Genomic DNA, 16,888 nt, shown 5'->3' with positions numbered 1-16,888 from the left:
CCCTCTGATTGCGGCGACCATATGGCAGCGAGGTGCTTGGAAAGAAATAGGGACCAGACACAGACACAGAGAGAGTCTTGACAGTTTTATTATTATAGATACCTTTTCCACCAAGTTTATGTAATGAAATGACGATATTTCCTTCCCTGAGTTCCCTCCTTTGTTTTCAGAGTGTTGCTACCATACGGAGCCCCCGTAAAAGTGGGATTTTACATCCCCCCAAAAAAAGAAAAAAAGCAAGTTCGTGACTATTTAGCTAGATAATTTTTTTACTGAATAAGATTCTTATTATATTCAAAATAATAATTTCTTATAAAAATAGCAAGTTTCTTATCATTAACAAGTAGTTTATTATTTTTAAAATAATAAATTTCTTGTTATATAACGAGTTTTTTTTATTATTTTGTTCCCGACAATCATCCGACAACTTGCCAAGTGTCTGGTCCCGATTGGCCTCTGCAAAACTCCCCTTTTAGGAGCCTTCGTATAGAAGATTAGCTGTTGTTTTTATCAGCATCAATCATTAGTGAGAACGATTAAGAGTACAAATGAAAAAACAGATCTCTCGCTATTGTTACCATTAGGTAGGATTATTCTGTCAGTTAAACGATGTCTCATTTCCATTTTGGTCCACTTGGCTATGTCCAGACATAATCTACAACACCAAAAAAAATATCATCATAGGTCTGCATGTAAAATTGGAATCGATGGAGCTCATATAGTAGAATTCCTGCTTTATCGACTATCTAATAAAATGTTTGTTCACATAGATGATACCACCAGAACAACGTCCAATCTTTAAGATAAATCCGCCTACTGGCATAAGCTCTTCAATCCCCAACAAACAGGAAATGTCTGCGAAGTACTTTTGCTACCGAGTATTAACTGAAGTGTAGGCTAGCTATAGAAGAGGGTGGGATGATCCTTATTCAGGGCATACTACGAGAATGCCTTCTGAAACTTACTTCTCTACTACAACGTCCATGAATTCGTCTTTGCTCCGGAGCCGGTGAAATTCTTCGAGGTTTCGGTAGAGTTTAGTCAGCAGTTGGGAGCAGATCTCAGGCGACGTGCAGGGACCACACATGAAATAGATGACATTGCCCAGAGGCCTCACGTATATTCCATCGTCTCGGAGCATCCGAATAAGTCTCCTTGAGTATAGCGAGCCATACCTGCATAAGCAATGAATATGCGATAAGGGATAAGAGGGATCAGTCGGACTTCTTAACAGAGTAGTGATTTTTCTGTTTTTTCCTTTTTATTCTACCTTTGAGTTTTTTTCTTCTTTATGACAGATGCAGGTTGAGACAAACAATAATTATTGTCATCAGTAGCATTAATTCAAGAATTTAAACAAATAATTGAGGCAAAAGGAATGGGATGATACCCGGCATTATTGCCTTCGACTCGTAGTTCCATGGCGAAGAGCGTTCCCAGAGCAATTACTCTATGGACAGCTGGATGATCGGAGATTCGGTTCACCAATGTGATATCCCATAACTGCAAGCATTGTTGCTCATTAATGCACAAACAAGATGGATGAATAAGCAGATGGCGGAAAAGAGTTGCAGTTCTTGTACTCCTCTTTTTTTTAAATAAGTGTTTAAATAAGTAATTCAAAAGCTTGCTCGAGAGACCATTATGATAACCCTGATCATAAAATGCAGGTGGAACACCAACCTCTTTGAGCAGCTTCCCTTCTGAACTGAAGTTCAAGTTGGTCTCAGGGTCTTTCAACCATTTGATGGCTTTAGCAGCAGCTGTGCACCCCATAGCATGTGCAGAATATGAATGGCCGTGCAGAAGGGCGTCAAGCTACATTAAGTTTATGAAATCGAAATTTCCGAGTTAAAAGAAAATAGCTAACTCTCTATTCATGATAAGATTCGCCTAGAGATGATCATCAGAGCTTAAAATTTGTTACCAAATGTGTTATTAGGAAGTCTCAACCAAATTTAATACCTTTGAGTCTCCCATGAAAGCATCAAATATTTCCCCAGAAGCTAAGGTGGCAGCTAAAGGTATTATCCCACCGGTCATCAGCTTGGCATAGCATGCTATGTCTGGTTGGACACCGAGTAGGTCTGCGGCACTCTGTAAAATGTTGATATAATCTCAGTCAGTGGATTGAGAGTATCAGGGAAAGGAAACTCATGATCGTCTGAGACATTGGATTGCAAACATCATTCAATTCCCAGTATCAAAGTTTGTCTCATAGTTCATTCCATTCCCTTTCAGGCCAAATGGGTAATTAGAGAAGAGTAACGATCAACCTCTGCACCCAAACGCCAGAATCCTGTGAACACCTCATCGAAGATTACTGGAATTCTTCGGCTTCGACATTCGTTTACAAGAACTCTATGGAATAGTGGATCCACCATATGCATCCCTCCAGCACCTTGAACCACTGAAAATTCGAGAGGGAAGTGCAACTTATCAGTTCACAGCATTGCAAGAGACGAATTTTCATGCTTTTAGGTAGGCACTCGCTTGTAATGAGCCACTAATCTATTAAAAAAGAATCACAAGCACTAAAAGTCGCTGACCTTACCGCTGGCAAAACTACTCATCTTTTCATGAGAATGCAAGAGGCCAATAATAGAACGGGCATTTATTTTTCCAGCAAACACATTATAGTCAATGAAAGATCCCCTCCATGTATCGAAAATAACTAGAAAAGTTAAACTTGCCTGGTTCAATTATAAGTGCTCCGATGCACTTGTGTCCTCCTGCTCCGGATAGATGCTGCGATATATATGATGCATATAGTCCAGCTAGCTCCGAGTTGTCTCTACTCTTGCAAAATATTTCTTCACGCAATCTGAAAGCTGTTAAAAACACAGAATCGATCAATCCAGAATAAACATGGAAAATAAGAGTAAGCAGAAAGACCGCAGATACTCCAAACAAACTGCAAGTTTATACGCACTGGTTCTATGTTCAACAACTTTAGAATGCAGAACCTCTGGAACTGCAAGATTCCATATACTGTTGGAGAGGAAGACTGTAGGAGGATCCAGGAAAAGGCCTCTCCCAGTGTACCTGTCAAAAGTTTCATTCCCTAAATTTGATTATTTACTACAAACAAATACATAGAATGGTAACAGATTAGAAAAGCAAGGAAGAACACTTAACCAATGGCAACTACTGCTTATCATCGAAGTTAAAATATCACTGCTTATCATCCAAGTTAAAATATCAACATTCAGACTTAATAGCAAGAATCATTCATGAATCGGATCTTCCTCGACCAAATCAAACCTTTATCCTAAGTTCTTTGTTAAATGTGATGAAATGGCCACATATAATAAACAAACACTTTTTGATGAGAAGTTAGGTGATTAAAATTACAACTACATGCATATACACAGGTGATGAATAGTTTCATATATATGTGTGTGTGTGTGTGTGTGTGTGTGTATATTGCCAACCACAGTATCTGCTGCATCTTATGATACTTGATTTGCGCAGTCTCTCTTGCAAACATAAGGGAATCTTGCTTTGGTCAAGATGTCGAGCTTAAGATTTTCCACTTTCAATTGCAAGCTTAGGCAGTTTGCCACTAAATTAACCCAGAAACAAAATATTTGAAAATTTCTATAATGAAATCATTTTTATGCCAAATATAAGTACCATGGTTGCTGGAGAAAGCTGGTGTAAGCTGAAGGTGATTGTGCTTCCATAGCACCTAGAGTGTCACCATGATAAGATCCTTGAAGAGCTAGAACCTACAGTAATGAAAGCAAAAAACTTATAAATATATAAAACTATAAATAGTTGATTTTAGGCATCTGAAAATGCATCTTCATTAATTCACAGAAAGCTATTTGGCCTATCCAAGTACTGGAACGACCACATTATTTAGTTCCATATTGGGTTGAAAATTAAATGTGGACATAAAATGTTACTTCATCTTCAAAAATGCCGCATTGGCAATTGAGAATGAAGGAAAATGAACAAACAGAAACTGCAATTGGGCTGTGACTTGCCAATAAAAGAATCTGACTTCTTCATAACCTCAATACATGTACTAGCAGGTGGTATTAATGCCTCATTTGTTCAATGACCGAACCATGAATAACACCTACCATGAGCTCAGCTTTTTTATCATCTTCAATATTGCTGAGGATATCTGAAAGGTTTCCATGGTCAACTGAAAATTTGCGGAATGCCATCTTCAGAGCAATCTCAATAGCAGTAGATCCATTATCTGAAAAATACACCCGGGAAGCCCATCCTACCAAAACAAATCAGCCCAAAGAAATCCACTTTAACATTAATAGACAAAAAGACATGGGTAAACACACACTCAGCACTTGAAGAATCTGAGATTCTATTTAGTGTGTAACCACATTATATGCCACATGGCCTATCCAAGTCATGCATATAATGTATAGGTCCTTTCCAATTATAAAACCTTAAATTACATATATCAAATATTAAAAATATTTTGCACTTTACATTTATTTAAGAATACATATGCAGTTCACTTGGCAAGGGATTAACATGAAACTGGAGGAAAAAAAGAAAATTTTGGTTGCCAAAGAAGGCCAACATAGAGCACCTCCGTCATGAAAGTAATATCAACAATCATCCAGAAGGAAATTAAATGAGAAACAATCCATAAGTGATATCTACCAATCAAATTTCTAGAACATCTAGCAACACTGATGACAAATGACATAGACATAGGTGTTCCAACCTTTTCCTACACCATCTAGCAAAAGCTCTGCACATGCTAAGGCTGGCTCATAAACATTTTCTGGGAACATTACATGCCCAAATCTTGCAGCAGCATAACCCATGTCTCTTGCAAGCTCAGCCTGAAAGCCCCTAAAACGCATAATCAAATTAACAAGAAACTTCAGAAAATTCATCACAAAAAAATGTGATGGAAGAAGATAAGTCATGCAGCGCATGCAAAGGGAAGCACCATGGCATTACGCAAGGAAATATTAGCCCCATTAGCTGATTGACCAAGCTTTTGCAGGCGTGTCAATTGTATTATGGCAATCAATTTTGCAAAGATGATCCCACTTTTCGTTGATTTAATGCAATATCTCTTTGACATAAGAATGCCAACATTTCTTTCCCATTATCACAACTTTGGAAAGGGATGGAGGGCTGCTGAAGCCAAAAACTTTTTGCCCTCAGGGACCAACTGGGGCCAACAAACGCAAGTATTCATGCAGTCTTCTACACATAAATCAGACACAAAATAAATGTGCGCTTCTCAAATCCATTCCTTTAACTACCCCAACCAACCCACATTTCATTTCCAATTACATTTCACGGCGATAAAAATAACCTGTAAAGTTGCATCTGGTCCTTGCGTCCACCAACTTGCACATGCGTCAAACAGCTGAGTCATAGACTTATCATTTGCACCCTAAAACAATTAAAGAAATTAGCTGCTAGTTTCTCAAGGATAAAAGAAATGAGAGCTGGATGGTACTAAACAAAACAAATCTATTCAATAGGAACCAAAGCACGTACAAGAGACATGCACAAATGAAGATTCTAAAATGGATGAAAAAAGTTGTTCGAGAGATAAAGAATATAATATATATGTGTGTATATATATATATATATATATATATATATTCTACAGTAATACCCAGATAAGAAAATAAGAGCAGAAAAAGGGGATGAAAAGCCATAACTTAGAAGACAGAGCGCAAACCTTGAACACTGAAAAGTTCTCACCACAGCGCGAATCAATTAAAGTAACACCTTCTTCTGGAACAAGACCATGCTGGGTAAAAGGCCACCAAAACTTTTCTTTTGCCTTCTTTGGCATATGAAGCAATGCGTGCATTCTTTCTGCATAAGCTGATTGCATTATATCCCTCAAAGAGTTGAACACACTTCGAGAATCGTCAAACCATTGCATCAGATCATCGGCTGGATCTTGTGGAATCTGTGGCAGCACAAGCACAGGCACCCTAATAACACATATATGGAATTATATCAGCAAAGATACAATTGTCCCAATAAAATAATGGCTGGACAAGAAGCATATTGAAAGCATACATACATCCGAGAACAAATAGAAAGTAATTGCTTCAAAAATGAAATGTACATCTCTGTGGAGCAATCACTACCTGTTCCGGAGATAGCACATTATCGGCACTTCATTGACAAGGCCACGATCTTCAAACACAACAGCTGCAACATCATATCCACGAAGTTTCAAGCTTTCGTAAGCCGAAATAGTTGCCGAAATACCGCCCAACCGTCCATCTCCAACAAGAATAGCAGGTAAACGCAATGGCCTGCAGCAAATACTCGAACCATTAATTGCAAAAAAAAGGTATCTACTATATATAGTCTAAGACCAGCCACTCTGGGGATCACCAAATATTGCATCTGCTTCACAATGCTTTTTCTCGTTATTAATTTTAAAGACGAACCGCACAATGTTTCTTTCTCACTCTTTACCGACAATTGTCGGTTTCACTGCCCAGAATTTCTATTCTGCAAGTGAAAATTTGAATTCTACAGCTCCAAATTTCTTGCCTGTCACATGATTTTGTTTCCTAAAATCCGAACAAGCAAAAGCAATCAAAAGAGCTACCGATAGTACCTATACAAGTCGCACTGAAGAGACCCCGAAGGCCCGGGACTGGCGACCCCACCCGCAGTCTCCACCAAACAAAGAACCTCTCTATCTTCGCTCTCACCTTCTAGTCCAGCTCTCAAGCACCTCTCCACCATTTCCACCACCACGGAGTCCTGAACCGCTGCGCTCTCTCTCTTTGCCGCCAAGTGCGGTGAAACTGCCTCCTCATACGCAAATATAGTCCTTGAGACCAGCTCCGACACGAAGTTGCCCTCACTTTCATCGCCTAGCACCCTGTTCTCCTTGTAAAAGCTTAAATCCACCATCCCACTGGCAGAATTGGGGTGACCTGAAGGAGCGGACACATCAGGCGATCTCCTGATGAGGGAAGAGGATAAGGAATTTGCAGCGGGGAAAGAGGACTGGAGAATCTGATGGGAGGAGAGAAGTGGGGAGTGGGGCTTGTGGAGGAGGGAGAGGGAGGAGAGCTTGTTGAAGAGATAGAGGGAGTCGGAATCGGAGGGAAAACCCGTCTGGACCGGCTTGAGGTATACGAACTTGGACGGAGCGGAACGGCCGATGAGGGAGGAGAAGGCGAGGCCGGTGGAGACAAGAGTCTTGCCGAGGGAGGTGTTGGGGGACCACACGAAGTAGGTAGGGTGGGAGAGTGGGGTTCGGAGTGTGGAAGCGGCGGTGGATGACTGGCGGTCGTGGAGGAGGCGGAGTTGGTAGCAATGGTGCCGGCGCCGGCGGAGGAAGGAGAGGACTGAGAGCATGGCGGTGGCGGCAACGGCGGCGGCGGCAGTTCAACGGTGGGAAATTTGAAACCAGAGCTTCTGCGCGGCGGGGGCTACCTTACTATATTTTTTTCTTTTCTTTCTTTAACCGGCAAATGTTGCTCTAATATATATTCGCGTAAAAATTAACAATTTTTGTTTTTTACTTTTCCTACATTTTATAAGTGAAAAATTCTTTCTACCTGTAGACAAATTATCACCCCCTGATATGTAAAAACTAGTGAATTGTGACTAATCTAATCAATCATGATCGGTCATTAAAAGGTAAAACTCTCGTGAAGTTGATTTTTTTGGTCAATTTTACAAAAGGAATTAGGAAGTTACAATTTATTCTATTTTCTAATTTTCTCTTTTGATGAAAATATTAGAAGAAATGAAACTATTTAATCTAATATGAACACTATGAAATTCCTAGTCTTGTAAGTGTCAGGGAAACTCTTTCTGCTTAAAAAAGAAAATTAGTGTCTATCCAAAAATATTGTAATTTTTTTTAAAAATAATAAATTTGAAAAAAAATCTCTCGTTTCTCCTAATAAATTAACAACTATTACATATAATCGCAAAAACTATCTGCTATCTTCGTGTAATGCCCTAGTCGAAAAGAAAGATACCAACGAACAAGTTTAGCCGTAAAGAAGTCCAAATTTTAATTGAGAAAAGAAAAAAATTCAATTTTATTTTCAACTCGGACAAAGTGATATTTAAATAGAAAAAGAAAAATATCAATGCCTGATTTCATAGAACGACCTACCAACAATTTCGCATGCACAAAACTCGTTTGAAGGGAATGTACCAATTGAAGAAAAATTCGGGAAATAATCCTTTTTAACCATTTATTCTTTTTTTCTTTTGCTCGGTAAACCATTTATTCTTTTAAAGCCTATATATATAATATAAAAGATAAAAATTGCCCGTGGCGATTTTTTTTATAACTGTCATTTCATTGTCCCTCTCAATCGAATTAAAGTAATCATCCAGCATGAAGCTACAATATAACTAAAATATTTTTTTCAAAAAAAAATTAAGTTATTAACTTAACTTTTTTTATCCCTTTCTCTAAATTCTCCCGAATCTCTATTATTTTTTTTATCTATTATTACAATAAATTTTATTAAATTCTCAACTATTTAACACTTTCGTTTAATTTCAATATTTTTTATTTAATTCAACAATACAATTATTACATTTTTATTTATTTTTTTAAAATTTTTTCACTTACTTTTACAAATTATTTTTATCATTGTTTCATTAAATCAAATTAAATTAAACTTTAATTTCGCTACCACACACCCTGAAAATAACTAATAATAAGATATACAATATATATATAAAATAAAACACGAGCTTAGCCCTTAATTAATCATCATCATCGCCATCCGTTGGATCGCCAGCGGAGAGTGAATATAGATGAAGAGGCTGAGGTGTAGAGGATGACCGGTAAGGGGATCAGTTGGTCCGACTCCCAGCCGCTGCTCCGCCACCAGCTCATCTCTCCGACCTACAGCTCCGGCTCTCCCACCTCCCTCGTATCCATCGAGATGTCCGCCATGGCCACTGCCGCTCCTCACCGTTCTGTCTTCCTCGGCGTCGACGTCGGCACCGGCAGCGCTCGCGCAGGTCTTTCCTTGCACCTTCTCCCTCTCCCTACCTCTATCTCATCATATAAGTGACTGCAGAAGTGCCAGATACAATGCAATGCTCGTGGAAGTAGAAATCAGATTGTAGGATCAGATTAGGATCACCTAACATGCGGTGCAGCTTACACCACCGTTTAGCTGTTCGAAGTTTCCTTGTGCTCAAGTTGGGGATTCTGCATGCTCTGGCTCTTGAATCTTCCCTGTCGCACTTCTAGTTGATGATGATACGTGCCTTTGCGCTGTCCGTTACAGTCTCCTCTCGACCATCGAAGTTTGAAGTCATTTCAAACTTCTCTAGCTACTTGTTTCATTTGCATTAGTGTAGTAGCTAACTTAGGTTTCACTTTTTGCTGTATCACCTTACCTGCGAGAAATGTTTGAGCAATCTGCTCGTTTGCAGAATTTTTGGTGTTCTGGTGTACAATTAGTTGCCTAATTATTGCTTCCAGTCATGCAGGTCTCTTCGATGAGAACGGGAAGCTCCTAGGTTCTTCTAGCAGTCCAATACAGATATGGAAAGAGCGCGACTGCGTGGAGGTAACGTTTGATTGAAACTTCTCTTATTCAGGGGCACTTATAAGCTGATTGTTTTCGGTTGGTTGTGTAGGTTTTAATCGAATTTAATTGCCAAATTACAAGGTTGATTCTCATTCTGTCATAGTGCGAATTTTAGTGTCCTATTATGCATAATAATTGGATCTGAGTGATTTTACTACTAGTGATTTTATCTACTTTACTAGTAAAGTTGTCTAGAATTGAGCTGGAAAAAACTAAACTGTTTGTTCATTTCACTAAGTCAACTGTTACCCTTCTCCACCAGCAATCATCAACAGATATCTGGCATGCAGTATGTGCAGCTGTAAGGACTGCATGTAATCTGGCAAATGTTGAGGGGAAAGAAGTCAGTGGTATTGGGTTTGCAGCTACATGTTCTCTTGGTACTAATTCATCCAAGAACTTTCATTTGACTGAAATAACGAAACTTTTATGTGGTTCGTCTTTTAAGGTTGGGTATTGAGATAGTAGAATGCATCGTTGTCCTTTTCAGTTGCTGTGGATGCCGATGGCTCTCCAGTCACAGTTTCCTGGAGTGGTGATTCAAGAAGAAATGTCATAGTCTGGATGGACCATAGAGCTGTAAAGCAAGCCGAGAAGATAAATTCTAGCAACTCACCAGTGTTACAGTACTGTGGTGGAGCTGTTTCACCTGAGATGGAGCCACCAAAGGTACTAATAGCTTCATTTATATCAATTTGCTGTCCAGCGTTCCTCCTCCATATTAATCCTTTTCTTTATCATCGTAACCTACTATCATAGTACATATGTTTTTCTTGGCTATATGCAACATGCGATGAACTTCCAACTTGCTCAATCAAGTGATTTTATCTGTTGTATGCACTTCTGGATGCATGCTTTCAACTTTATAGGTATTTCTTTCAATTGTAAAATTTGCTCTATCATGACTTCCATTTGCTTCCACTTATACCCAAAATTTTTCATTCAGCTTTTGTGGGTGAAAGAGAATTTGCAAGAATCCTGGTCAATGGTGTTCCGATGGATGGATTTGAGCGATTGGTTTCTTACAGGTACCTTGTACTTGCTAACCATTGTTTACCTTTGTCTGGTTTACGGGAAGAGAAAGAACTGGGAGCTTCGAAATATTTTTGGGGTCACTAGTTAAGTTTACCTGCAAAAATGTAAGAATGAATATAAAGATGATTAAATAACTGAAGATAAGGGACCAGGGAAAATCTACCCCCCTTATTGCTCCTAAAATTTTCCTATAAATAAAATATGTCAAAATTTGGACAAAAAATGTCCTTTAGTTTTCACTTTATTCAACCCCTGAAACACTGTCAGAACAGAGAAATGAGTATAATCTGTTTTTCTATCTCATCATCATGCACTTCACAAGGCTAATCCTTATTTTTTTCTAGTTTAGTGGAAGTAAATTTTACGCTTTTTCCAGAGCAACAGGAGATGATACACGGAGCCTTTGCACCACGGTCTGTAAGTGGACTTACCTTGGTCATGCACATATGCAACGAGTCCATGAGAAAGAGTCAAGAGATATGGAAGCCTGTGGTTGGGATGATGAATTCTGGGAAGAAATTGGCTTGGTTGATCTTGTAGATGGACATCATGCTAAAATCGGTACTTCATTCTGTTCCTTTTGTTATGCTTGGGACAACTTACAATAGGATGTGTTAACTTCACCATTTCCTGGTACAGTTGCTTAGAAATAGTTTAATTCTTTTTACAAACTCTCCCTCCTCTTCCACATATTATTATAAGAAGGCTAATTTTCAAATAATTCAAGCATTCAAATGCCTGTTTATGTAAATAATGGAAAATTCGAAGCAAAATTTTCCTACAATTACAGGTTAATTTAGGAAGATCATTAGATGCCTTGAATTTAATGGACCTTTTTCTTATGTATGTCTTGCTATTTTCTTATTTTTTTTTTTCAGTGAAAATGATAAGTAAATATTGACCAGCTGAAGTAAGATTAATAATCGCGTGGATTATTTAACGAGGTTCAATTGTTTGATCATTGTAATGGACAAACGAGAATGAAGTTTTGATATATATTAAGTGCAAACATAGACTCTAACTTTACTTCATATAACCTTTATTATTCTTTTTCTGTTTAGATTTTTGGGCAGGCGTGAGAATTTGTCTCAGCTGTTTTCTTTTCAAGATTGTCTGTTATGACCTTTAGACTGAGTTGTGATGATATAAATTCTTCTACCACTGTGAAATTTTCTAAGCATACATTATCTAAAAAAGAAATAGAATATTAAGTTAATTTATTCAATTGGCGTTATGATTCTTTACAATTTTTTTCATCCACATCCTGAACTTGTTGCACCTATACACTTGATAATTCATGCCCACAGGAAGAAGTGTTGCTTTTCCTGGACATCCTTTGGGATCTGGTTTAACTCCAACTGCTGCAAAGGCAAGAGCTTTTCCCTTTAATTTCTAGTGGCACTGCCTTGATGTTCATATATAATCAAAAGGCAGTTATCCTAACATATATATATAGGCTATGGGAAGCACGTTTTATCTCTAGGATATATCTAATGTACTAACAGTGCATCATTTTCTAAGCAGTTTAACTCAATATTTAGGAACTAGGCCTGGTGGCAGGGACTCCTGTAGGAACTTCATTGATTGATGCTCATGCCGGAGGTATTGGGGTTATAGAAAGTGTTCCAAAGTCAGATACCGAGGCTAAAGGTATTCTTGTTTCAAACTATGGAAAGACGTGATTCTTGGCCGTAAATAAGTCTTAACTCAACTTTTTATGTTACCAGAGCATGACAAGGACGCTATTTGCCGCCGAATGGTGCTAGTCTGCGGTACTTCTACTTGCCATATGGCTGTATCCCAGAGCAAGCTGTTCATTCCTGGCGTTTGGGGACCTTTTTGGTCAGGTATAATTCTCATAGGCTTCATCATGCATGGACAGTTCACTGACTAGAAAAACATAAATCATCCCTGGTGTTGCGGATGTAATGTGCCGAAGCAACAGTGAACTACAGACTGGAAGTCTATAGATGATCTCTTTAATATAATCGGTAGCCTTTTGGCCTAACATATCAGGTGGATTACATATTGAGTTCTCTCCTACATCAGTTTATCTAACACCTTTATAAACCGATCCACCAAAAAAAAAAAAACCTTTAATAACTATGTGAAGAAAATAACTCCAGTAATGACACTCTTGGAGTCATTTCTAGTTGAGGTGCCTGCAGTGTGAGTACTTGTCCAAGAAAAATCTGCATGTCAAAATCCTCATACTTTTTCTTTTTTCTTTTTCCCACCAGAAGGAAAACAAATTATTGGGGATTTTTTTATTTTTTATTTATTTTGCTGCAATTTTTCTATCAAAATACTGGAGATTCTTCCATTATTAATTCACATCTCTTTCTTTCTTTCTCTCTTTCTTTCTTCAGCGATGGTCCCAGAATACTGGCTCACAGAGGGTGGGCAGAGTGCTACCGGTGCACTACTAGACTATGTAATCGAAAATCATGTTGCTTCTTCTATCCTTGCAAATCGTGCTGCTTCACAGAGTAATTTCTAAACCGTCTTTGATACTTTTCATGCTCATATCCATCCCAAAGAACCAATCCTTTTCATCTTACACTAACTTGCATTATAATCTTTTCATATACAGAAATTTCATTGTTTGAACTACTGAACAAGATGTTAGAAGCAATGGTTCAAGACCACAATTCCCCATTTCTCGCTGCTTTGACTCAAGATATACATGTCCTACCCGACTTTCATGGAAACAGGTGCATTGGTTACAGTTGACAGGTTGATTTGCTTATGTTACGTAGCTCAAAATGTTTCATTCAGAAATGAAGAAATGAGGGCTTGTTGTCACAGGTCTCCACTTGCTGATCCAAAAGCAAAGGGAGTAATTTTTGGGTTGTCTCTCGACTCCAGTGAGAAACAGTTAGCTCTTTTATACCTCGCTACTGTTCAGGGTATTGCTTATGGTACACGCCACATTGTGGAACATTGCAATGCCCACGGTCATAAGGTGATAAAAAAATACCTTCTCATCCGTATAATTCTTTGTGTTCAATTTAATAGATACTTCTCTTGTGGGAAATTAGGCATACCGCCGGGCTTACAGTTATATATTTGCTTGTACATCCCAGAGAATGACCTCTGATTTTTCTTGTAGTGTTCAATGGTCAGATATTACTTCTCTTATGGGATTTAATTTCAGTGACCACGATTCACTCTATGCAGGGTTATATTATTTACTCTTTGTACGTGTATGTTACTGTTTCTGAATTTCAGCATATATCCCACTGATTCTCTTTTTTCCTCCAGATTGACACGCTCCTTGCATGTGGAGGACTTGCTAAGAATTCATTGTTTCTTCAACAGCATGCAGATATCATCGGTATTTTCTCTGGTTTCATAATGGCACTCCTGATCAACATCTGCATTCCTTGGCAAGCTGTTGTAGTAACCCCAAGAGATTTTCCATTTGTCATGCAGGTTGCCCCATTATTCTTCCAAGAGAAAGTGAATCTGTCCTTTTAGGTGCTGCTATTCTCGGGGCAGTTGCAGCGAAAAAGTATCCTAGTTTGAATGAGGCCATGAAGGCACTGAGTGCACCAGGACAGGTATCGACAAGAGTTCATTAATTTTGATATTGATTCTTCTTTTATGTATTCTTCTCCTTCATTTGTGGGTCCAGATAGTTCGGAATATTCTAGAATTATCCTACTTAAGCAACTATAAATTATGGTGACTCGACTCAGGGCATATTATCTGGAGCAAAAACTTTAAAATAAATGAACTTATCTTAGATCTACTGGGATGAACCTCGACTCACCATAGACATTCCTTGCAAAATGTGATGAAAATTAATGACGACTTATGTACAATTCACCAAATCCTGCTAGGTTATTAGTAGTACACACATTTGACATTTCTTGATCTCTCCCCCGTGTGGCAAAGCTGCGTCTTTCATATGTCCATGGTCTTGGTGTTTTACTGTTTGTTATGCTTAATGCCTTATGGAATTGGTTGAATAAAACGGGAACAGGTTATACATCCATCGAAAGACCCAAAGGTGAAGAAGTACCACGATGCCAAGTACCGGATCTTCCGGGAGCTCTACGAGCAGCAGCTTTCCCAGCGCTCAGCTATGGCCAAAGCTTTGGCTTAGTACAAGCCCCAGTCCATTTTGATACTTGTACATGCTGTCTACTCTCCAGCTCATTTGACAGGATTCTAGCGAATGTACCTCATTCTGTCTCGGACTCTCGGTTTTCCCCCTGTTAGATCTTGTCGGAATGCGTAAAAAGTGAAGTACATTACAGATACTCGCATTGATACTGCCAATTTGTAAATGACATCATTGGTAAGGATGAGCTGAGATATAAGCTTGGGAAACACCATCTGAACTGCAAGAATGTGCATCTCAATGCGAATTCTTGTACGAGATTATGTACCTGAAAATCCATTTCGGAGCGGATTGTCGGAACTAGAAGTTCTAGATGGTAGAATTCCTTTTTAATTTTTTCGAGGCGTTTTAAATTACAGGTGTACCTAGGAAGAGATTCTTGGTGGGTGATGATGGTGGGTTCCATTTCTACTGAACCGAGAATTGGTTCATCTGCCCATGTGTGGAGTCCAATTTTCAAAATCCTCACTTGACTTTCTTCTTCTTCCTCCTCTGCAAAGTGCATATTATTAAGAGGGCTCTCCATTGATGCAAGCTAAGCCTGGGATGTGACTGCTCATACATGGACTCATAACGAACCGAAGACTTACCGGGCGAGTTGCTTCGTTCGTTGGGTCAAAGGTTGGCTCCACACAATTTGAGTACCCTGATAAAGGACACATTTTCCTGATCATTAACTGTGAGAGAGCTATAGCTAACGAATCACGAGTCGTCACGTTATAAAAATTAGCTCGGATCAAATCTACCTTCTAAAACGAGGTTTAAGCATGTCCATGTCATGTTTAAACCTACTTATGTTAGGAAAAAAAAGATTAAAAAAAAGAAACTTTGGCATTGACTCATTACTACATCGATTTTGATTTTGCTTATACTTTCATCAAATGTTGAAGGGACATCTTGTCCCCCCCCCCCCCCCCGCTGACATAAGTACCCTCACAAGGCACAGTTCAAGAAGGCACTAGTGGTGAGCAGGATTGTTTAGCTTACTTGAATTTCTCCATATTCGAATGGACCTCCCTGTAACATCGGGCATAACTCTTACCTTAGGAAAATTGTGGTTGCACGAGAAGCAATTCGAATTTTAAGACAATTGACCCAAACTGTGTAATCAAACCTTGGTGGTATAAGATAATTATATTTACGATCACAAATATTCACAAGTTCATTGTTCATTATGTATAACTATCGATATTATGGGTAACCTTGCCATAAAAGTTTGATGCACTTGAGTTTTAAGCAAGTGTTATTTTCCGAGAAGATTCAGATTATGTAGTTTAATATTTATGTTTATTATTTTCTACCTTATAATATTCCGGCATGGAAAAGAAGAATGCAGGAATAATTTTTTTTTGGGATAATTAGAAAATCAAATAATTAATTAACGAAGTGAGGAAGGGAGTCAACTAGTAGTAGATGGAGAGAGAACAATTTGCATCACCAAACCAACTTTCTTCCAAGAAAATCCCACCAAGTCAAATTCCATGACGCCATCAAATTAATATTATTTTGTTCAATTTTTATTTATTTATTTATTTATCGTTACTAATTTCCATCTATAAACTGTTTGCTTCTCTCTCTAGACCTAACGCACGAGAAAGACTTTTTTGGTGAAAGTCAATGCAATGCCTATGCCTTGACACTTGTCACCAACACAAAGGGCCAGCCAGTCGGTTTATTAACTTGATCTAACCCATATTCAGCGAAAAAATCCTGGATCTAACCCAAACTGTAGAATCATTATTATTATGGTTAACCACCTACAGATAGTTCAAGCAGTTCACTATTTATTTTGTTTAAATAAAGTTTCAAATTTGAGTCTTATAAATGAAAAAAAAAAATCTTTAATTGTGAGAATTTTACCTTTTATAGAGTTAATTCAGTTTGAATTGAATTAGTCAGAACTCATTGGATTTCCAGATATCAATATATACACTGAAAAAAAGTATGAGGAATGGAAAAAGAAAGGGTATGAAAAGTCTGAATAAATTTTCCTTTTTAATTTCAGGCAAACAACGAATATTATCTGGGATTAATATGTATTAATAACATCGTGATTTTCCTCACATTGAAGAACACGTTGAGAAACTAGCTCTCGCTTATTCATGCATTTTTGCTACAAATTGTAAGGAGCTCAAGTTCCTAGCGTAAACAACCCGGGTTCGAATCA

The 16,888-nt window shown here is 38.2% G+C and overlaps 2 protein-coding genes across 2 annotated transcripts; one reads left to right on the top strand and one right to left on the bottom strand.

Moving 5' to 3' along the window:
* Positions 1 to 673: 673 nt before the first annotated feature.
* Positions 674 to 7,460, bottom strand: LOC116197859 (bifunctional dethiobiotin synthetase/7,8-diamino-pelargonic acid aminotransferase, mitochondrial). The gene is made up of 14 exons (XM_031528114.1): positions 6,590 to 7,460; positions 6,108 to 6,278; positions 5,687 to 5,948; positions 5,312 to 5,392; positions 4,706 to 4,826; positions 4,092 to 4,240; positions 3,637 to 3,731; positions 2,933 to 3,045; positions 2,694 to 2,831; positions 2,277 to 2,410; positions 1,966 to 2,097; positions 1,684 to 1,818; positions 1,391 to 1,503; positions 674 to 1,175 (listed from the first exon to the last, which is right to left on the bottom strand). The coding sequence occupies exons 1-14, from the start codon at positions 7,339 to 7,341 to the stop codon at positions 962 to 964; spliced, it is 2,610 nt and encodes an 869-aa protein (XP_031383974.1). The 5' UTR covers positions 7,342 to 7,460; the 3' UTR covers positions 674 to 961.
* Positions 7,461 to 8,725: 1,265 nt separating this feature from the next.
* Positions 8,726 to 15,058, top strand: LOC116197653 (FGGY carbohydrate kinase domain-containing protein). The gene is made up of 15 exons (XM_031527846.1): positions 8,726 to 8,979; positions 9,457 to 9,536; positions 9,820 to 9,937; positions 10,048 to 10,226; positions 10,504 to 10,585; positions 10,971 to 11,153; positions 11,900 to 11,961; positions 12,134 to 12,242; positions 12,320 to 12,439; positions 12,962 to 13,081; positions 13,186 to 13,306; positions 13,401 to 13,557; positions 13,857 to 13,929; positions 14,028 to 14,155; positions 14,581 to 15,058. Exons 1-15 carry the CDS (start codon positions 8,793 to 8,795, stop codon positions 14,701 to 14,703), a joined length of 1,842 nt encoding a protein of 613 aa, XP_031383706.1. The 5' UTR covers positions 8,726 to 8,792; the 3' UTR covers positions 14,704 to 15,058.
* The last annotated feature ends 1,830 nt before the right edge of the window (positions 15,059 to 16,888 follow it).

Source organism: Punica granatum, chromosome 2, assembly GCF_007655135.1.
Source record: "Punica granatum isolate Tunisia-2019 chromosome 2, ASM765513v2, whole genome shotgun sequence".
Taxonomy (NCBI): Eukaryota; Viridiplantae; Streptophyta; class Magnoliopsida; order Myrtales; family Lythraceae; genus Punica; species Punica granatum.
Note: the sequence above shows the minus strand (reverse complement) of the source record. Positions and strands in the feature narration are given on the sequence as shown.

Excerpts from the sequence above, each read along its gene's own strand:
- LOC116197859 (XM_031528114.1), bottom strand. The coding sequence starts at position 7,341 with ATGCTCTCAGTCCTCTCCTTCCTCCGCCGGCGCCGGCACCATTGCTAC. Across the intron at positions 5,949-6,107 it reads ATGTGCTATCTCCGGAACAG|GGTGCCTGTGCTTGTGCTGC; the intron begins GTAGTGATTGCT and ends ATGTGTTATTAG. Across the intron at positions 2,832-2,932 it reads AGTTGTTGAACATAGAACCA|CTTTCAGATTGCGTGAAGAA; the intron begins GTGCGTATAAAC and ends TGTTTTTAACAG.
- LOC116197653 (XM_031527846.1), top strand. The coding sequence starts at position 8,793 with ATGACCGGTAAGGGGATCAGTTGGTCCGACTCCCAGCCGCTGCTCCGC. Across the intron at positions 13,082-13,185 it reads AAATCGTGCTGCTTCACAGA|AAATTTCATTGTTTGAACTA; the intron begins GTAATTTCTAAA and ends TTTCATATACAG. Across the intron at positions 13,307-13,400 it reads CCCGACTTTCATGGAAACAG|GTCTCCACTTGCTGATCCAA; the intron begins GTGCATTGGTTA and ends TTGTTGTCACAG.